The sequence below is a fragment of the Anser brachyrhynchus genome (genome assembly GCF_964034855.1).
Source record: "Anser brachyrhynchus genome assembly, chromosome: 1".
Lineage (NCBI taxonomy): Eukaryota > Metazoa > Chordata > Aves > Anseriformes > Anatidae > Anser > Anser brachyrhynchus.
The window spans coordinates 25,038,896-25,061,702 of NC_137694.1; the positions used below are offsets into that span (position 1 = coordinate 25,038,896).

General features: G+C 43.2%; 2 protein-coding genes across 4 annotated transcripts in view; one reads left to right on the forward strand and one right to left on the reverse strand.

Annotated features, from left to right (window-relative positions):
• The window catches only part of FAM3C (FAM3 metabolism regulating signaling molecule C), a 30,980-nt gene extending 28,310 nt beyond the window's left edge, over positions 1-2,670 (forward strand). For all 3 annotated transcript variants that reach the window (XM_080557219.1, XM_080557221.1, XM_080557220.1), the window contains one exon: positions 398-2,670. In XM_080557219.1, coding sequence (XP_080413345.1) covers positions 398-487 — 90 coding nt within the window. In that variant the 3' untranslated portion in view covers positions 488-2,670. The remainder of the gene's footprint in view (positions 1-397) is intronic.
• Positions 2,671-8,565: 5,895 nt separating this feature from the next.
• Positions 8,566-22,791, reverse strand: WNT16 (Wnt family member 16). Its single transcript, XM_080557205.1, has 4 exons — positions 22,449-22,791; positions 22,136-22,356; positions 20,054-20,340; positions 8,566-11,760 (listed from the first exon to the last, which is right to left on the reverse strand). The coding sequence occupies exons 1-4, from the start codon at positions 22,535-22,537 to the stop codon at positions 11,296-11,298; spliced, it is 1,062 nt and encodes a 353-aa protein (XP_080413331.1). The 5' UTR covers positions 22,538-22,791; the 3' UTR covers positions 8,566-11,295.
• Between the last annotated feature and the right edge of the window lie 16 nt (positions 22,792-22,807).

Consider the following 22,807-nt stretch of genomic DNA (forward strand, 5'->3'; position numbering starts at 1 on the left):
TATGTAATTTTCATAAAATCTGACTATTTATTTTCTGTGCCCTGTAAGTTTAGTGTCCTTATTTAACTTAAACCTAGTGGTTTATGTTCTCTTGGCAGTTGATCTTTTCCTTGCTTGTTTCTCTTCCTGAATAAACATCCATGATAAATTTTAAAAATGTTTTCACTACTCAGATTCACCTGTTTTTAGCATATACTTGTCTGAGCAAGCAACTTTAGATGGTGAGTACTGAGAGGCTATTGTATTGGATGTTACTTAAAAAGCACAAGAGGCTAATACTACCACCTTCTCTTTGTTTCCTGAAAATAGTTACATAGAAGTGTCTTTTAAAGCCATACTTAAAGCAACAGGGTAAGTGACTTCACATTAAAAGTAGATTGATATTTTCTATTTACAGCATATAAAGAACAACAAGGATACAAACAAATATGAAGGCTGGCCAGAAGTTGTTGAGATGGAAGGCTGTATCCCTCAGAAGCAAGACTAAATCAAAACAAAAGGAAAAAAGAAAATGGAAGAAAATGCACTTTCTGCTGTTATTAGAGAGAGGGCTATGAAGGAGACTGTACTGTAAATAATATTTTTAAGCATGCAACCATCTTGTCGGTGTGTGCATGAGCACTGACATTTTGAATATCGGGATTATTTATTGCTAACACATAAAAATCCTTTTTGTAAATATGTTCAAAATAAACATCAAATCATTTCTAAACAGGTTTCTTAAAAGCACAGTATTTAGTTTGCCTATGGTAAATAATATCTCGTAGTTCAACTGGCTAATAAATTGCATATGCCAATAATAAATAGATCCTGACAAATATACTGTCTTCTAATATTGCTGTGAGTATATAGCCTTTGTGGAATATGTAGATTTTAGTGATAAGTTAATAAAAAGCTTTAATTTTTTTTTATCCTCTGCCTTTTTAGTGGCAGCACCACTTTTTATTGAAGCTAATTGGTTATTCTAATAACAGGTGCTCCAGAAATTTATTTTGTAGTTCCCCACCAAAACCAAATAATTAACAAAGGAAGAAAACATGATACTGAAATGCAGATATGCCACAAAAAGCACAACATGAATTATTTTTACTAGGAGAAAAACAAAAGTAAATGTATCCATAGTATACATGATACTTAAAAGCAGCTGAAAGGATTTGTACTCAACTTGAAAATAGTGTTTACTGTGTAGAAGAGACTTGGCATGTTAAGCAACAGTACTTATGGCAACTTGTGCAGTTTTTATTACAATTTTTATACTGCTGTTTAACCATTTAGTCTACCTATGGCTGTTCAGCCATACTGGTTAGTCACTTGTTAAATGTGCAAAGTGGAACGCCTTCCTGCTTTAGTTCTAACACCAAGAATAAATTTCCCATTGCAAAGAACCTATTAGAAAGCAGTCTGCCTTTTAGCAGCAGTTTTCAGGGTACAACATTATGAACCTTTACTGCCTATGTTACATCTAATATGAACTGAGGTCATTTGTGCTTACAGTGAGTTATTAGCGAAAGCATTGTATATAAGCTTATGCAATGTATAACATTCAAACTTAACTGACAATATTTCTTTTTTTTTGTTTTCAAAGCAAAAAAATGGACCAAGTTGAAGTGGCCTTATTCCTTAGCTCATATCAGAGCTGTCAGAAAACAGCTTTTATTGGAAACTTCAGTTTCTTTTAAGTATGGCCAGCTCGATCTTTCACTGAAACCAAGTTAGCATGGTGTAACTGAAAGTGTTGGTATTCAAGAAACAGGGGCTGTCACGGAATTGATTATAATCTCTTGGAGTTTCATGCCATGAGTTCTGGTACAATCTTCAACAATTTCTAGCTAGTACCATGGGACAAAAGCCACAAAGGATTTTTCAGGAACCCACAGCCTAAGCTGAAAACAGTGGTGATCAAATACTGTTACCATTGATGTCTTCTGAGATGGATGTGTGCACTAAAAAATTCAAGCAATATTGGGAATTGCTTTGCAAGTCAAATAACCTGTGATATCAGAGCAAGTCTGGACTCCAAGTTGTTCTGTATGTTTAACTAGCTTCTTAAATAATGTGGTTTTCCCTCAAGTTTAATGTAGAACAGCAATAAAAGCACCTTATTATGGTGAAATTGTTTTTGTTAAATCTTTCAGATTTTCTTGTTTAGGAGGATGTGTCAAAATCGTGTATATCTCTGTCATCAAATAAAGTAAAACCCTTCATTTCTATCAATTGGAAAATAAATTTTATTTCATACCATTAGGGTATTGTGGAAAACTGGTTTCCTAAGTCCTGGGATTTTCACATAAATACGTTTTTATTGGTGAATAAGCCATTATTGGTTGTGCTGCTGTCCAAAATAATAGAAAAATGTTGAAGGTACTTGGCAGGGGCTTAAGAGGGTAAGAAAAAAAAAATGTATTAATAGTTTCCTTGCACTATTGTCTTTATTCTTGATTTTGAATGTCAATGCATATTTCATCATTCATCAAATTAAGAAGTTCAGATTTCCTCTACAAAATGAAATGGAGAAGAAATAGAACTGAAATCAGACCTCTTTTAGCCCTCATCTTTAAATTTGTGCCTTTTTTTACCCTCAGCAATTTGAAGGAAGTAAATATATTCTGATTGTGTAACCTGCTAAAGTTGGACCTGCCACAAAACAATTAAAAACAGTTTTTAAAGCAATGAACTGATAGGGTTATTTTTTATAATTTTTCCTTAAATCATTTGATTTTTTTTGAGATTTTGATGGAAATCCTCCTTCCTCATTCTCTAACGTTACATTTGAGACTTGAAGTATATGAAACAAACTCTTACTGGAGTGGCCATGCAAATGTGGTCTCCTTGCTGTTGTCCATCACCTTGGTCTGCTTACCGTCTCGTTCTCATGCCATCTCTTGTTCTCTGCCTTGAGTGTGCTAGTTTTAGCATTCTCTCCTGTTGAAGCAAGCTGACCCTTGCTCTCAGGAAGTGAGGCTTTGGTAATTGATGCACATTTCAATTAAATTTCAATTAACTGACCAAGCAGGAAGATTACTTCTCTGGCCTCCCTAGTGTCTTCTACAGTTTGTGGGAGGATGTTGTGAGGTGTGAGGATGAAGGCATTTTGTACAAATAGCTTCATGCAAAGGTATCTGTATGACAAAGCTCCAGGATACGTATTTTCCTACACAAGTTGATGGGAACATCTGCAGCATGTTGAAGACAGCAGTGAAGGAAGGAAAGAAAGATGTGCAGCACGTCTTCCTCAAAAAATGCAGCTGTGAGAAGAGGGGGAGGACACAAGAAGACTGTGACTTCATTTTGCCCAAGGAGCACAGCTGGGATCCAAGCCTCCTGAAGACTTCATTGCAAGCCACAGCTCTCAACTGCCGTACTATTGTTGCTTTATGTGGAACAGATGAGTCTTAAGAAAGACGCTGAAGATCTCTGCCTTGACATACCCTTTGCATCTTCCCTAGCATCTTTCATGATCAAACATTGTTTTCTTGAAAGAGCAGAGGTTTTAACAGCCTTAGTTTCCCAAGTGCTGGTTCAGAAAAGGCTTCTCTTTGGCATGTTTTGCTTTCCAGATGTCTCTAAGTGGCACATGGTTCCCTCAGATGTTGACAAGACTCATAAACACTTAATGTGTACATAAAGTCTCCTAAACTGTTTGGATTATCTGCAGTTTAGAAGCCAGGTGGATAAATCAGGAGGGGAAATAAAGTAATGCTACCAACGTGTGTTGACTGACTTCCATGTGTGCAGATGGGAAGAACCACAGCCCCTCCAGAAACTGTGGGGTGGAGCCCAGGTTGGAAGATGCTGGGAAGCTTTCTCAGATATCAGACCATTGCAGTTGGAAGCATCCCAGCTAGTTCAGTCTCAGCCCTGATACCACGAGATGGCAGTTGCTTCTGATGCTGTACTGAAGGTATGAGGGACCCTGCTTCTTGCCCTTTGAGCAAAGGAGCAAACACCTGGGCTCAGCCATCTCCTGTTGCTGCCTTTGTGGAGGAAGAACCGCATGTCTGCATGGACAAAATATGAAGAATAGCAAGAGAGAACGTGCTTTACTTGAGATGTTTCATTAAATTTCTGATGAACTTATCTCTGGCATCAGAACCAAGCTAGCTTAAAACCACTTGTAGTTTCACCTCTCTTTCCTTGTAGTAGTTCCTTTCATCCTTACAACCAAGATCTAATGCATCCTCCATAGACCCAGGCTAAATCAGGTTCCTCAGGCATCTCTTCCTTTGTTCATGCATCCATCTAGGTAGATTTGGATTATTATAAAACCTTCTTTGCTGAAAAATAATGATTAATTCTTAGCAAATTAAAAATTGATCATTATCCTCCTAGGTAGGAAATCGTCTTTTTATTTTCTTTCAGGCCCTACAATTTCCTTACTAGGACATACAACCCAGTCCCTTTAATCTTGCATTTATCTTTTAAGATCTCATTCTTGTTCCCACAGAAGTGTTTGTTCCTTTCTTAGGGTGTTGCTCATAGCAGGACACAGCATTGTTGATATGAAAAAGGCACTCCCAGCTTAGGACGGGATCATGCCTCCTCTTTGAGCTTGATGGATGGTGGTGGAAGGGAGTGCCGTCTTCCGTGGAGCATAGCCTGCATTTTATTTTTTTTCCTGTGATATGGCAATCCCTTCTGGCAAATTATCTTCTAATTATATTTCAACATTTTCTTTATCAGTACAGCCTCATGGTCCCAGGTCTTGGCAGTTGAATCATCCTTTCCAAGTGGAAAACTCGGTGGGTAATGTCTTGATTTCTGGCTTTTATATCTGCACTCTCATATTTTCTCTAAAGCACCTAACACCCATGTGGCACAACACAGATAATCTGTTTATTATCCTTTGGGGTATGTAGAAAATAAAACTTTGTTTCGGGGCTTTATTACATATATATTGAGAGGGGTAGGGATCAGTATAGAGCACTGTAATAGTCCAGGCAGATTGTGTACTATGTAAAATGCACATAAATCACTTCATCCTCTCCATTAAATTTCTGATCTCAAGAGACAGCCCAAAGCAGATGGTTAACCATTCCTCTTGCATTACAACGCAAGATGCTTGGATTGGTTTCTTAGCACTGCAACTGTGGGACGTTGGCAGCACAGTCAGCTCAAGGAGTTACTGCTCCTGGTTGCCTCCCTAAGTCCTTATCGGTGTGTTGTTGCTGGAGTTTGCTGCTCCAGACTCAGCCAAAGCTCTTGTTTGTGGCATGTTTCTGTGAAACATATTGCTAAACTGATCCATGGGCTGGAGGCAGCACAGGGTTAGTGAGGGCGAGAACATGCTCAGGTAAACCAGCTGTGAAACCACAGTCTAGTCTCCAAAATCAGCAAGTATAAAAGTTAACAACCTCATTCTCTAAGTTTCAGGCAATTTTTGTATTTGCTCCCATTGGCATAATCAGCAATGACTAGCCAAAACTGTTTTTTTATTTTTGTTTTAAATCCCATTAGCTCATTTTAAACTAACATTGAATTGTACTTTGATGTCCTGTTCCTCTGCATGTTGGTTCTCTTAATGATATGTAGATTCTGTAAAAACTCAGTGTGTTTAATGTCAAAATATTTTTTAGTACACATTGAGATACAATGGAGTGCCAAATTAATTTCTTAGATTATGGGGCAGCTTGGTCTGTGCAAAAGATGTTTTAGCCATCAGCTGCTTTTGTGCTAGTAGCACAAGACACAATGCACCTTTCAGCACAGACAGTAAATGATCAGCCACATAAATAATGCTTAGGCCTTTTTTTTTTTTTTAACCCCTTGTGTGGTATCAAGCTTTTGCTCTAGAAAAATGCTTATGAAATATGTCATTCTGCTCCACAACCAAATATAAATGTATTTTTTTAATGTATTTTTTCAGAACTTTGGGGAAAATTATAATAGAAGACTTACCCAGTCAGAAGTTTTAGTATTTTAATTGGGACATCCTGGTACACACAAAACTTGATACTTAAAAATATCAAAATAAGGGCTGAAAAGCTGATGATTTTTGAAGAATTAACAAAGGAAGTGTGCAGCTCATTTAAAATTACACTGCATAGTCACAAAAATAGCAAGGCTGAGAGAAAAATAACATGGCCAAACCCTGAGATAGGCTCTGACCATTTAGCTGAGATGAGGATGCACGCATGTTTGCTGGCTCGGAGTCAGCAAGGCATTTGAGAAGGTATGTGGCACTCTTGTAATGAATCTCTGTATCTTTTTCCAGTTCAATTAATGCATCTGAACTCCACACGTGTGTCCATCTTAGCTAACCTACCTCTATTTATTACACCACTTTGCTGCACAAACAAGGTGGCAGCTACCTTCCGCAGAAATCAGCCCTGGCATCCCGGTTCCAGCCTGTGCCGGAGGCTTCACCTGGCAGTGTTATCTGGTGGCTGAAATGAACTGCAGCGTCACGGCCCTGTCTGCCACCACACTTTCAGCCCTGAAGTGCTGACAGAGTGGCCGGAGAGGATTAATTGTCATTTCATTCTCTGCTGAGTAAACCATCCATTAGTTAACAGAGCTGTCTGTAGGATTACATAGTTGTCAGTTCAGTGTGACAGCATAATCTGGGACAGGCATTAAGTGCTTAGTGTAATATATTTTAGCATTAGTATTTTGTATTAATTAGTATTTTAACATTAATTATCTCTAGCATTCATTTAACATGGAGTTCACAAACATCATTCCCTTCAGGATGCATTTGTCATTTGTGAAGGGAAAAAACATATTTACCTTCCACAAATAGAAACCACAGGAGTCCATGTTTAGGAAACACAACTTTATCCAACTGATTATTGTAGTCTTTGCCTGTCCTTGAACACTGTACTGAACTCTACAGAAGCACTGGCCCAGCAGCCACTACTGGGATGGTCTCTGTGTAGTCCTGGCTGGCAAACCACAGATTTCAAACTATGAGTTGAGAAGCAAATGTGGTGATCAGATAGCTGAAGCATTAAGTTCATAATCAGGAGACCTGCCTATTTTATAAAAAATACCTAGGTCTGTCACTGCTTTTTCAAGTGACCGTGAACAAGTCCTTTGCCCACAAATTCCCATTTATAGTCAGAAAACTGCTACTACTTCCCCTCCTTGGGTATGCTCATTGGGGGCAGAGGTGCAAAGCCCCGCTTCTCAGCTAGGTGTTAGCTAGCACTTGAGCCATGCACTACACTGTGCTGGTTCACCAAAAGTGAAAAAAATGTGAGGTTCTTTAAAATCCTAAACATTGCTATCGCAAATCTGTGTGTGAAATGAGAAGCAGTCATGACACCACATGCACTGTTGCTAGTGTTACTGGACTGGGGTACTCTGGATCACCCAGCAGGATACAGTCAGGAAAGGAATCACAGTTAGCATCTTTGGCAGGTTATCTAGAAAAGAAAAATAACATTTATTCCACCTTGCTAGTTTAAAATGACTTTGACTTTATAAGTGGGAGAAAAAGTGATATCTACAATATGTTACAGGGTCAGACAAAGACTGCCTCATTTAGCATGAAGTCTGCCACAGAGGTATGCTCCTTTTATGTGTTTGTTTGTTTGTTTAATAAACTTTAACCAGGAGAGTGAGTTGGTACCACTTCAGCACTTTACATGATGTAACCATGACAGTTTTGCTCTATGAGAAACTGCCCTAAATTTGTTTGCTACCTCCAATGAAATCAAACATCTCAGCACCTTCAGAAATCCCAGCCAAAGTGCATGCCCTGTTAGCATCATATCCTCTGAATGACCAAGGTGAATTGTTACTGTTTACCTTGCACATATGTTTCATATATCTGTCATTTACTAGCACTGGGAAAAAAAAACAACAAAACACACTATCAAACTGAGCGATTGAAGTCCATCTCAGTGGCACATGCCCACAAAAGTGGCTGAACCACATATGTCCTATGTAGGCTCCTGTTCGAAAGCTCAGGAGGCTTGCTGGCTTACATATAGTTCTTGCTCTTGCTCTCACCCACGGGAGACTCTTTCCAGAGTGTGGAAGAACTGAAGGCAGTTTTGTGGAATAAATACTGCAGTGGATGTCAGCTAATTTATTTGGCCCTGGTGCTACTACAGAGCAATGCAGTACTACAGAGCAACATATCCTGGTCAGGTCCAGAACTACTTTTACAGGCACAGCCCACACAGAACTAGTTTTATGGATGTAACTAAGGTAAGTTACAATGGAGCTTAACTTAAACACCAGTTTCAACTGCTATAGGCGAGAGGGGCTCATGCTCCCAACGCACTCAGTCCTGCTTCTGCTCCCCCCGCCTTCAAGCACACGATGCGGGTGCAGCTGAGGGCTGAGCAGGGACCCCTCCAACTGCACCCACTTGCTTTCACCAAGGTGCTGCCCTCCATGCAGAAAGGGTAATGCTGTCCCCCACAAAACAGCTCCCTTTCACTTCCCCAGGGGCAAGCTGGGTCCTTCTGTTGCCCCTGAAGCTTCAAATCCCTCACACATATTTGTCCAGACATAGTAGCCCTCATAAACTACGTATAGTTTTATAAACCATGTTGCCACTTCTCTTTGTTGCTTTTTATCACACTTAGAAAAAAGAAATAAACTTCCTCCCCTCAATCCAGAAAAAAATCTTTATTAATAACATTTATTATTATTATTATTATTATTAATCCAGATGACTGCTCTGCAGCCTCAATTAGGAGCTATCCAAGCAGGCGAGAGACACCCTGAATGCGCTGACCCTGTCGTGATTGCCCGACTCCCCAGTTCAGTGCTGACCCACACTGAACAGTTCCTGTTCTGACCCACAAAAACAGCCTATTGAGATTTGTTCTCCTGGGCAAATCCCTGAAGCTGACCTCATGCCCAGGAGCCCAGGACCACTTCCTCCCCCCGCCAGAAGTTAAGGCCTACTAAGAAGTACATCATAGGTGATTTTCCCTACTTGAAATCAGGCACGGAAGAAACTTTAGGTCAGGCACAAGCTAAGGTAATTTTGAGGTACAGATCAGTGCTGCTTCAAGAGATGATCTCGATCCCCTTGCGGAAGTCCCAGCAGCTGGTTCCTCCCGGAGGCCTGTACAACAAGGCGGTGTTGATCTCTGTGCTGATCTCCGTCAAGGCACAGTTACGAGCAGTCTCACGTGGGACACTGAGGCACTTGTGTCTGCCAGCAGCTCGATGTAGAGCACACTGAGAGGACATCTACACCTTCATATCTATAGTGACCAGCAGCACGTCCATGTAGCTCACAGACCCATTGTGGCATCGCCTGTAGTGACTGTGGGGTTATTTTCTGGAAGATGGGAACAACCATCTGAACCCTTCACAACTCCACCTCAGGATCTTCCACCAGAATGTGTCCTCCCCATCCAAGCTTTCACAGGAAGATTGTTGAATCCGCCTCTGACAGCAACAGGAATGCTGAGCACCCTTCTCATAAATAGCAGATCTGGGTAGGTCAATGAAGAGAAATTGGGCCAGAAGCGGAGGGATGGTCCCCAGCAGGTAAAGGGCTTCTTCTGTTCCTGATACACCACATAAGGTACCAAAGTACCAGAGCACAGAAGATTTTATTTGCTCGCTCCTGACCTACACACCCAATTAGAGTGACAGGGAATCTTTTGAAAAAAAAGTGACTTTTAAAGCCTCAACCAAAACCTCTAAGCTGATTTATTTCTAAACACTGCCCGCCAGTGTGGAACAAATTAAGGGACTGCAACCCCCAGCTAGTTCCCTTGATGTCAGTGGGCGTACTGCCACTTACCACTGAAGTCAGAATTTCACTGTATGCAAAATGGATTTAAAAGAACAGAAAAAAACTATACAGAATAGTAAATAAAGGTTCATTTAAAATGTCAAATAAGTGCTTCTCTTCAGTGTGTCACTTCTCTTCAGTATTAACTGCAATAGTTATAACCATCCTGATGGTAAGAAAAAGAACATTTCTGTAATCCTCTGAATAAGTTCCCCCTGCACATGCAAATAAAAATCAATTAAAAACTATTACAATAGAAACAAGTATCTAATCAGCAAGTGTCAAATGCTGTAATCTTATCACGTTTGTTTTGGAAACCTTTTACATAACTTGCATAATTTAAATATTTACAAAATATAAACTTTCTTGTCTTATCAAAAATAGGTCTTTGCACATTTAAACAACAGAAATCCTTTCACATGATGTTTTTTTAAACCAGGAATTGTATCATTGCATAAAAATAAACATCCTTTCACAGATGTAAAATAAAATTAAGCCAACATATGGAAAGGCAGAAGATGTTATCAATAACAGTAAATATTTCAGTGGTGTGAGCCAATCCTTAAATTACATTGTGCATTGAACTTACTTAGGACATTAATGAAAAGTTCTAGCTCTTATAAGAGAAAGCAATCAATGTTCTTAAAATCTTTCATTTTCTGACAGATTTCTTTGGGCTGAATCCCGTATGGTTAATTGTGAAAATGGTGGTGAACCACCAGCAAGATGGTTGAACGTGGCAGGTTAATACATGCAGTCCAGCAGTGGGGTGATGACTGGTTGACTCCCAGATTGTGCGTTCAGGTACTGAAGAAATACCTGTGAGGAGCTGTACTTCCTTCAGATACCAAGCTGTATTTCAGTCCCTCCTCAGACCTGGCCTTTGTGCATTTGAAAGACAACTTACACAAAATCCTGAGGTTGCTATTTGGCACACCGTTCATGTTCATCAAACTGTGCTCTAGCCCCTCTGCTCCAGACACAGCCCGTTTCAGGCCAAGGGACCCTCCTCTCCCACCCCACCAGTGCCCACTTCTGCAGGCACAAGTTTCTGGGTACCAGATGCTTTTCTGCATATGATGCAAACAGCTTTTTGAACAGTCACAAAGGAAATGCTTCATGGTGAACAGCTGAACATTTCCTGTAACCTGTAACTGTGGTTTTGGCTCTTTTTTTGTAAGGCCTGCAGAAATGAATTGTCCAGTGGATCCACCTGATGTGTCTTACAAGCCTCTTAGCCCTGCATTCTCCAGCTAACAACCTTGAGTTTTCTCCATGTACCTACCGACCACATTGATCTTCATACTGTAGCTATTCAAGACTTAGAAAGGTTTTAACTCTAGTGTGGAGTTCAGATGTGCCATCAGGAGTCCTTTCTTGCTATTTTAGCTGTCCTTGTGTGCAGGCTGCTCTTCACTCAGTTGCTCTTTTGTACACCAAACGTTTGGACTGCCCCTGGTTTGGCAGTGCCCATTCCCCCTGAGGCTGATCCCCTGTAATCCCACATGGTAAGAGCAATTGCTGCTTGAGCAGCGGTTCTGTGTACAACACAGTGCAGGGTGATCCGGCTCCATTTTCTGTGCTTAACCTTATTTACAGGTATGTACGTCAGTCATGGTCTCACACCGCCGGCAGCGCACATAGCAGCACCAGACAAACTTGCAGTCGCACCTTTCCACGTGCCTGACCACGTGGGTGTTGTACCCGCGCCCACAGCACAAGAGGTTGCAGCCGTCGGGTCCCTCCGATGTGCGGTTGCATTCCCTCCCCTGAGTCCCAGGGATTCCCAGCTTTGGATCTTCTACACAGTAATTGGGCGATTTGTTCACATACAGCAGGTCTTCCTTCTGGATCGGTATTTTTCGCTGGCTTTTCTCTTTCCTGCGCAACTTTTTTTTCAGTCTGTCTGATATCTGTATGCTGTTTTCATACTTATCCTTTAAAAACCGGCCAATCTTCTCAAAGGAGGACATGGTTTTCCAGCACGTCTTCACAGCACAGGACCCAGAAACACCGTGACAGCGGCAGTCCACTGACATCAGCTTTGCTACAGCCTGAAAGCAAATAGAGAAAAACATTTGGATGTGGTCTTTCTCTCATTAGGAATACGGGTTAACATCAGTAACCCAGATGCTTCTAAGTATTTAGTACTACTGCTGCCATTGCCATTGCACTGATTGGGAAGCCAGGCCATGGAAAGATATGTTTTATGAATGAGGTTTCCACCTCTGAACCCGCAGTATGAGAAGCCTGATCACAGATGGCTGAGGCTGGCAGGGACCTCTGGAGGCCATCTGGTCCAACCCCCTGCTCAACCAGGGACACTGGGAGCAGCTTGCCCAGGATCGTGTCCAAGTGGCTTCGGAAGATCTTCAAGGAGGGAGACTCCACAGCCTCTCTGAGCAACCTGTGTCAGTGCTCAGAACATCTCCAGAAGTGCTCTGCATGTGCACTATGCCATTTGCCGTAACTGATCAATTGGTAAACACAATAATGAAAGCTTGTATTTCTGGACAGCTTTTCTTTCTGAAGTATCCTAAATACCCAAAACAACGTGTTCTTTTTCACAGTGTCCACTGAATAATGGGAGTGGACGCAGGGAAAGGATGGGTAACAGCACTGTTCCTAAGATGGAAGAGATGTACTGAGCTTATCCATGACATCTTCTAAGAGTGCCTTTGGGCTACCACCAAGACCTCTAAACAGTCCCAACACAGTCTGTAGCTGAGGTGACAGGAATGTCTTGAGGTTGCTCAGGAGTGCCTGCGTGACCAGCGTTGCTCAGCAGCCAAAGCCACTGACCCTGGAGGTGCCCAGGAATAGACCCGTGCTGGGAGAGCAGGTGGATGCCCACGTCTCTGAGCTGCAGGGAAAGGCCATGGAAGGTGTCATTATCGCTCTGCAGAGGTAGGTTCAGCTCACCTCTGCAGCTGAATCACCTCAGTGCTTCTTACAGTCTCAATGCCTGCTCCTGTAATTTAGGCACACTAGTACTGTCATGGGTTTCCAGTGTTTAAACGCCCTTAGATAGGCTACACGACTATGCCCTGATGGATGCAAGCACTGGACTGTACAACGAATGTCCAGCTAACAGTGGGAATCTGCAGCCTGCATTCAGCTTTCAACACACAAGAATTTTGGCACAGTTTATATGAAAGCAAATCTCAAAGAATTGGAATCTGTAAACAACCAGTAGTTTCCTTTATCTGGGACTATAATCATAGAATCAGAATATCCTGAGTTGGAAGGGACCCAGAAAGGTCAGTGAGTCCGAATCCTGGCCCCACAAAGGACCACCCAAAAATCAGACATATGTTAAATAATACATAACATAATAGTTCAATCAGTCAGCAATCAGTATAATACTCCCTTCTGGAATAGCTAATAGTCATAGTATAAAATTATACAGTTAGATTTGTGACACATCCCATATTACAGTTAGGAAAAAAATTAAAGAAAAAAAAATCACATGCAAGATATAGCAAAGGACAAGGTATCACGATTTTGTTTTGTTTTGTTTTACCTTTCCATGAACTGTACTCTTTGTAGCCATCCATGGACTCATATGGGCTGTTGGTTAATGGTGTGCAGAGCCCATGTTACAGTATGCTGTTTTATTAACCTTCTACCCCACATTTCATTTCCAGAATAAAGGCAATTGGGAAATTTAACAGAAGGAGTGAATTTTAGTTTTTCTTGAAACTTTTCATGCAGCAAAGCCAATGCATATTCAAATTATTCCTCTGTGAAAGAACCAGTATTTCCCACAGAGCGGAGAAAATAAAAAAACTTTTGATGCTGTTTATTAAAATTCATCCTGTGTTCACTTCCTCCACAGCCCCCACAGATTTTAACCATCATCAGTCTGCCTTCCTCAAACTGTTTTAGGAAAGAGGAAAAAAAAAATCTAAAACCCTCCTCTAGTTTTCCTAGAGAAAGAAGTTTAATTAGTGCCTGTTCTTGAGTCCCAATCCTGCAGTAAGAACAGAATCCTGGAAGTCTACAGAGGCCTCCTGACCCTCTGCTGTTACCCATGACCAGAAATAAACTCAAGGCCCAGCTGGCTTATTTGTAGCTCAGTCAGCACATCCAAGTTTTGGAGCAAGTCAAGACATGGAGCAGATCAAACAAGCTATTTCTACTCCATGTGTTAGACCGAGATTTTTTTATCAAGGTAAATGTGGTCACTGAAGTTTGGGCTGAGTCCAACATGGTTAAGTCCGTGGATTTCAGTGTGAATTGAGGCCTCCCAGAGCGTTCTGCCCAAGAGATATTGACACAACCCCGTGTAGGTATTTGCATGTAACTCTACAAACATTATTAAAAATACACATGACCAAAGTGTTTGCTTGGAGTCACATCTTTGGTGAATGAATAGGACTTACTTACTGGTAAAGGTTACTATGAAAGCCAAACAAGCGAGGCATTCAAAGAACCATTAGCAAGAAACAGCAGGTGTATACCCTGACCTAAAACAGCCATTAGCTTTTGCAAAGAAATCTGGTGAAGTAATGCACCGATGCAGGAGATATTTCCAGGTGCTGTGGATTGCTTTTGAGACTGGAGATTTTTCCCTACCCTGCGAAAAGGAAGACCAGTGCAATAAGCAGATCCTCACCCCAAAGCACACAGCCTCTTTCAGTGGCAAATCAACTAGCAGCAATTTTTGCAGATACTTATCTTTCCTTCACAGGTTAGTTTCTGTTTAAGAGACAGACCTGACTTTGTGCTCATATCTTCAGAATCTATCAATAAGGAAATCACTGGGTAGTCAGAATGTGCATCATTAAGGCATAACAGTGACTGAGGCAGATGAGAATTTGACATCCAAAGACAGAAAACCTTTGTTAGAATACATATAACCTAAAAAGTATCAAGGAAAAGAGAAACACAATATAGAAACACAGATATTACACACAATTTACAAACAGAAGGGATTTAATAATATTTTCCATTTTCTAATGATTATTTATTTGTATCATGGTAAGTTATTGGAGTCTCAAAGTAATTTGAAACCATGTTGTGCTATAAGCCTTACATAGTTTCAGATACAACCCTTGCCTTCACTGTGGTATGACAAGGTGCTAAACAGGGAGGAAACAACAGGGGAAAAATGCACGGTTTGGTTTGTTGGGGGGGGAGGGGGGGGAAGTACTTCCAGGTCTGATAGAATAAAGCACAGTAAAACCTGGATGAGGCAGAATGATCCAGAAATTGTCTGGGGAAGCATTGGACATGTCTGCTAGGTACTATGACTGAGTTACTTCCATGTGGGCAAGTAGCCCAGCAGGTGACACTCAGAAGTCTTTTTCTGAGGATAAAATAATGAAAGCTAGAAGGAAGTAGTTTCTAAACAGGAGTGGAAAATGATGTTGGAATCTCAGGTTAATGACAAAATATAAAAATACAGCATATAGTAGCAGTGTATGGAAGATTGGACCAGTGCAAGTACTACAAATATGGTTGCAGTGTAGAGTCACTGGGAGCATCCACAGCAGTTGCAAACATCTGCATTCCTGTTTTGTGTGTCTCTGGCTCCTTGCATGAAGTTTTGATGCAATCCACTTTAAAACAATTGATGGTGTCATCACGGATGTGCATGACCCCAGGCTATTGCTTCCCAGCTGCAAGGACGAGCAAATTTTCTAGTTGGACATATGTGGGTCATCTCTGCTGACAGCACTAGGAGCTGAAATCTTGCTTTGTTTGATCACAGAACAGAGCCCTAGATCTCAGTCTGTCCCGTGAACTTTAATGAACAAACTCCCAAGTTGAACATCTGGCAAAATTTAGGGACCAGGAATCTTCTCTTGCTGTGTTCTTGGAAACAAACCTAGGACAGTGCCTACAGAGCCAGCGCAGCCTTCTGCTGGAAAGTGGTTGCAACACACGCTGGTGCCTCAGTGCTGCACAGAGACACTGGGAGCATGACTTCCAAACTGGCTCCCCAACAAGCGCTTGGTTTCACACCTTTAGATTCACATGGTGAACCTTTTCAGTTATTCATGGAATACTGTGACAGGAGTCTCCCTAAACAACAAAGCTTCATAGAGAAGTTAGGAGGAACACTGCTAATCACACACAGTGGACAGATGTGTCCGTCAGTGCGGTCTGGGACAGTTTTCCAGTTTTCTTAGGCTGGTCATGAAACTAAAATGACTTTTGGTTGTGATAATGGTCAGTGTTGAACAGAGACAGGTCTGTGAGTGTCAGACTCAGCCATGAGCCCACCGGAGGTGGTTCCTCTTGCCCTGGTTGCTGCTCGCTGTCCCTGTCTGTGATGGTGCTGGCACAAGAGTGTAGGGTTAAGTGATGAACCGGACACAGTGGTCAACACTGATCTGTGTGAAAAATTAACCTGAAAGAAATATCATTTTTAACGGACTTCCTTTCACTGATCTAATATAATTAACAGAGGGAGCGTTGTGGGGTGGGAAGGTGTGGCTACAACAGGCGGATGGGAAGAAAGCACAGATTTGTCTTCAGATTGGGATCGTGTTAGTGGAATCGTAGTCTGTATACCCCTTAATGCCAATCCCTGCTGAATAACTCCAAACAAAGCTCTCCGTTTGCAGGCACTGTTCTCAGCTGTGAGGCAGGGGCTGCCACTACTTGTTTTGCAGTGAAAGCCTACACTTGCCATCACATAGACTAATTGAAGCCACTGGTAGAAGAGAGCAAGAACTTCATGAAGATAAGCAGATGTCCTAATGGAGGTACAACACTTAAGAACAGTTGCAGGCTGTTAGTGGGTCTGGTGCCAACCCACAAGTACCTATAAAAATAAACCTTCTGATGAGCCAATCTATTTGCATGTGGGAATACAAGTACTGAAGATCAAATACATTTCCACTAGTGTGCAGCTGAACAGAAACTCTTCTGTGAGTGGAAGGGTACTACTAGAATAATACTCAACCCATAGTGCCTGACTCACCTGTCCTTTTATATAAGGCAGCTCACATATCCACATCTAAGTACCCTGAACATTACAATGCCAAAAGATGATGACCATTCATCTCGTGGCAGAATAAGGAATAAAATCTGGATCTTCTGAGCTTCAGGTTAGTACCATAAACAGTGCACAACTCAGTCAAAGCACTGGTACTCATTTAGAATCGGTTTATCTTAGAGTTAACCATGAGACGTAGACGTATAAAATAGCATTTAGTATGGAAATAGGAAAGGAACAAGAGAATTCTCCACATACCAGTTCCATGAGTTACTCCAAACAAATACGGAAGTATCGTCCCTGGAAGACTGCTCTTGCAAGACACAGAACCAGGAACATGATAGTATTTATTACAAAAGGTCATTAGGTACCAAAATATATTGCAAAACATCCTTCCTGTAAGCCCCAAAACATGAAGGTCAACATTTTCCAACATCACATTGTCAAGGATTTTGAAACTAAAAAAATCGAGCGTTCTGCTAAACTTTACTTCAGTGATATCACTGTCGGAAATCACAAGTACCAGCAATAAACATTCTCTTTCACTGTAAGACGGTCAAAATATTTGCTTTATCCTACAGTTTGCTATTAAGTTACAAAATACTTACGCACAGAAGCTGACTAAATACTCTGTGTATTTTCATCCAAGATAATGAACAGTAAACACACCATTGCTAGAAAATGACCAGAGCTAAAATCCTCCAGACTTGCAGTGTCTAAGTAAAGCTAAGTAAAGTGTCACAGAAAAGGAATGAGCATATGCATCATGTGCACAAATGAGCCCACAAAAGGGTACTTTGAGAGCTTTGTTGCAGACCTCAGAATTGTGAAAAGCCTGAAATCCTACAGGGTCCTCTGGGCCTGAAGGACCCTGTTAGGCTATGGTGGATGAAACCAGGGAGCTGATCCAACTTTAAAGAAATCAGCCCCAAAAGAGAAGTTTCTTTTCTAGGCTAGGGGGATGGAGGCATGCTGTTTATTAAAAATGAACAGTTCCTTGGTAGGTTTCACAGAGCATGACCTCAGGCAGCGGGGCTGGCACACCTGCGGGAGGCAGCTGTAGCCCAGCCTGTGCAGGAATGAGTCCTGAGCACAAGATGGTGCAGGAGAACAGAAGCAAATGTTGTCACTGAAGGCAAGAGGACAGCAAACCACTGCTGCTACTGCTAACCTAAAACTACAGGCAGAAGAGAGAATGGGATTCAAGAAGACCTCTGTCACTGCTACCTAAACTCAGAAATAACATCTCTTTTTCTCTGAAGGTGCTTCAAACTGCTTCCCTACGTCTCCACTGTCACACTGATGGAAGAATATGGCACACACTCAGTTTAGTTTGACTTAGTCCAGAGACTGATGGAAAACACCGAATTCCTGGAAATGAGTGATCTCAAAGAAGTTTAAGTGCATGTGAAATGCAGATTGGCAGGACTGGGCTGAAATGTCACTGTGACTTGTCATCCACTTTCTAATGACAAAAATGACTATCAAAATAAAAATGCATCATATATTAAAAAAATCATGAACTTGAAGAGAGATTATTTTATGGACATTATTCTCTCCTCCCTTAGCTACCTCTTCTCTACAAATGTGATTAATAACTCTGCTCTTTCCATAAGGAAATAACCACTTAATCTCTTGTTCCTATTATTAATGTCCCCTACTACACAATACCAACCACTGTTCCTTAGAGATGATTTAGCTGACAGGCATCTAATTAAATCCAAAGTAACTGTTCTCAGCATATACTCAGTTTTAAAGTTTATTTCAAAAAGTCACAGAATGGTTTGGGTTGGAAGGGACCTTAAAGATCATCCAGTTCCATCCCCCTGCCATGGGCAGGGACATCTCCCACCAGACCAGGTTGCCCAAAGCCCCATACAACCAGGTCCTGATGACTTCCAGGAATGGGGCATCCACAGCTTCTCTGGGCAACCTTTTCCAGTGCGTCACCACCCTCTGAGTAAATAATTTCTTCCCAAAATCTAATCTAAACCTACCTTCTTTTAGTTTAAAGCCATCCCCCCTTGTCCTATCTCTACATCCCCTGACAAAGAGTCCCTCCCCGGTAGGCCCCCAGTAGGTATTGGAAGGCTGCTATAAGGTCTCCCCAGAGCCTTCTCTTTTCCAGGCTGAACAACCCCAGCTCCATCAGCCTGTCTTCATAGAAGGCCTTCAGGCCTAAAAAGAGCTGGTCTCTTAATGACCTTTTTATTCCCATCAATATAAATTAATTAAATAAAATATATTACCTCATAAAATGTAAAAGCAAATTTACTTCAAAACAGGTTGCAATGGTATCACCATGGCTCTCCCTTGGATATGGTGGATTACTGTGGCTATTCTCAGACTATGGCTGATAGGAGAAATGTTTTCAGTACAAACCACCCATGCTTTTTTTCTGAAATTGCATTTACAAAGGAGTCCATCAAGTATGATCAAGACGTGTGGCCAAAAACAGAGAGTCTCCATTTCTTTTCTTCAGTTATATCTCTGTCACCGAGCTGAACAGTTTTAAAGAACTACGGGGCCAGAGAGAGCCATTAAACACGTACAATGTTAAAAACTCCAAGGTAAAGCAGAGAAACTAATTTTAGAGGAAGAAACAGAACCCAAGTCTCTGCCGTTGCAGAGGTAAGCCTCAGCCACCAAATTACAGACTCACATCCCCTATGTTGGCTCTTTCTGCCCCATTTATTCCTCTGCAGACCAGCACAGGAGGACCCAGCGTCACACATACACGCCCAATGTTTGACGGCAGGAGTGTTCCCTCTGTAGCTGAGGCTTTAAAGTCTCTTGGGCAGAAGAAAAGCTGTCTGAAGCCTGCCTCCTCTCACTTCTATGATGAGTTCCCTAATCAGCGGGCTACTTTAACCTGGGAGTGTCATTTCCATCCCATCTTTTAAAAGAAAAGGTTAAATCTTGATTTCCTCTTTGAAAGACTCTAGACTTCTGCTCTCAGATGAGGACCCAAACTGTGGATCCCAACTGGGTGCTGATGCCTGGCGTCCAGTGTGTCTGCTTGTTCACCGTTAGAGAGAATGAAAAATTCAGGTCGTGATAATGACAGAATATTACAGAGAATAAGGGAAAAAGATCTTCAAGTATTATTCTGAGAACAAGAATCATTACAGTTTGCTTGGAATATGACCTATTTGCGGTTACCCTGATCAGCACTCCACATCTAACTCGGCCTTTGTGGATTTTATTTTAACCTGTGGAGTTTAGTTACTCAGTCAAAACCAGCTTTGATTCTGGGTTTGTATGTGTCTGCTTTGGAGGTGTCGGTGCGGTTCTTGCCACTTGCGCCTGCGGTCAAGGACTGCCCGTGTTCGGCCGACGCCGTTTTGTGACCAACACCAAGCAAGTGATGGCTCCCGCGCCCGCGTGGCGACACGTACCTGCCTCCCAGCCTCGTTGTTGTGCCGGTTCATCGCCGCCAGCCCGCTCCCGCTCTTGCCCGTTACATTCTTCACGGGCATGTCCAGGAACCTCCTGCTGAATGACATCCCGTAGTGGATGTCGTCTGAGCAGCCGCCCCAGTGCCAGCCCTCGCTGGCCGAGCCGCCGCTCTGCAGGCTGGTGTCACAGGAGCACTCGGTCACGTTGCCCGCGCTGCAGGACCGCGTCACGGCGTGCACCAGGCCCGCCGCCGTCACCGCGTGTATGAACGCCGTCTCCTTCGTGCCTGCAAAGCAACGCACGGACATGTTGCCTCACAGCCCCCTCAGATCACCTTCCTGGCGGAGCCGGAGAAATGGATTTTACTAGCCAGAGCATTATTAAAAGGGAACGGTTATGAGTTTAAAGTCGTCACAGCTTGGTCTGCGTCGTTAACTTGTTTAAAGCTGTAGATATTCACATCTGAAAAAAGACTTCAGGGACTATTCATGTGACCGTGCTATTAATTTTGCTGTTTCTGGCTGCCAGTACTATGCAATTTCTGGTAACTGCTTTCTAAATCTGGTTGGGAACTTTATTTGACACAGAAACTTTTGAGCCAATTAAGTTTTAATCAAATCAAATCAAAACAAAACAAACAAAACCCCACCCAAACCTAGAACCCTTTACTCTCCCCTCTGCTTTTGACTGCTCATATTAATTTGATGAAGAATAAGAAGTTAGTTCACATCTTGGAGGAGGATCTTGAAGCCACAATGATCTTGGGGTACTTTGGTACAGGTCCAAAATGTATTTCACGTTAAATTTAGTAAACGTTGAGGTTGCAGTAATTCACAATGTTGCAAACAGCCCACATATTCTTAAACCAGGCAGAAATCAGGATGGCACAAGAATATTTTGGCCATGTGCTTTTCCTATGATAATCTGGCCATGACAAAGCTTGCAGTATACAAAAACTTCATCTGTTCCTGTTAAATCATAAGAATCACGGATGTACCTGTCTGGGCCTCTTAAGCCTCTCTGTAACTTCTGGCATAATGTGGCACAGAGCACAACACACTTCCTAAGCAAACCTAAAATCAATATCTCACCATTAACTGCAGCTAAAATTTCACCGTACTAATTTTCACCGTTGTAAAAACAACCTGCTATTTCTAGTCTCCAGAGCTCCTGCTCATTGACAAGAAAGTTCTTGTTCTTTTCTCCTGTTCGTGTCAGTCTGTGGTACTGGTACCATCACAAAATCTTTCCCCAGGACACTCCAGTGAAGCTCCGTGGCTTAGCAGTGTCACTCAGCTATGGGTGTTTAGGAACAATTCTTCCCAATGGCTAGAAGGATTAATGCACAGTGTATGTGTTACATACAGGAGAGTAAAAAACTTTAAATCTTTTTTTTTTTTTTTTTGGAACATGCATCACTTTTTATAGCTTATTTTATGTTTATATGATTTTTTTTTTCCCACTGCTGTAGTATAAAGTGGAGATTGCACAAAACCAAAATGGAGCACTGCAATACTTGATGAAGCTCACATCAATGGCTACGCTGAAATCAGCAAGCAGAGCGCTCAAAAGAAACTTGCAGGACCACACTGATCCTGCCACTCGATACAGACAGAACACCCCCACTTCTGCATTAATTCAGCATTTTCCTTATCAGCTCATGCAACGAAAGCAGCTTTGGGCTCGCGGTGTCGAGCAGTGCCGTCTAGCAGAGTGCACGTGGTACGATTTAAGGTAACTCCTGGTACGGCTGGTGCCGCCAGCAGATTTTTACCTGCAACCGAGCGACGTTTTCGAAACGCCGTGTGCGTGTGTCACTGCCATTTAGCAACCGTGACACAAGCAAGGGCACAACCCCAGCCGCCAGTCCAAGAAGAACAGCGTTTCAACACAGCTAGGCGGATCTACCCAAAGGCACCGTCACCCCCGGGGAGCGGTGGGCAAAACCCAATCGCGACAGGTCGCGACACCTTGGGACGGACAACAGCAGGTCGAGTCCCGCGTGGGTGGCTCCGGGGTGGGTCGGGGGTCGCCTTGCGGGACGCAAGGGGGACACGGGGGGGGACACGGGGGCCACTCACCGCTGCTCAGCTGCGGCCCGAAGGCTGCGGGCGGGGGGCGGCAGTCCCAGCGCTCGTGTCGGAACTGGCTGCGGCACTCGCGGAGGCCGAGGCTCGCTCCCTCCCGGATGGCTGGCACCAGCTCCGGCTTCTCCCTGCACAGCTCCTGCTGCCGGGGGCTCAGCGGCGGGCTGGGGCACCCCGTTTTCTCCGGACCGCCGGCAGCGGCGATGCCCAGCCACCTGCGGGATCAGCCCCACAAACCCCCCGGTCAGCCACGGGGCCCCGCGGACACGCGTGGCCGCGGAGCCCCCTCCCGAGCCCCGCTACTCACGTCCAGGTGCCGCCGGCGGCGCCGGGGCAGAGGGCGAGCAGCAGCGCCGCCCGCAGCAGGCACCGTCCGAGGGGGGCCCCGCGCCCCATGGCCGGAGCATCGAGCCAGCCCCTCTCCGCCCCTCTCCGCCCCTCTCCGCTCCTCTCCGCTCCGGGCTGCAGGGACCGAGGAGACGGCGGCGAGTGGCGGCCCACTACTCGGCTCTGCCCCCCGCGGGGGGCGACCCGGCCGTCGGAGGGCGCTCCCGCGGCGGACGGGCGGGCGGCTGGGGAAGCATGGGCAGAGCTTTATTCCCGGCAAGGTGAGAAAGTTGCCTTTGGTGGCTTCTTTCCCCCCTCCCGGCCGGCCCCGGCTCGGCC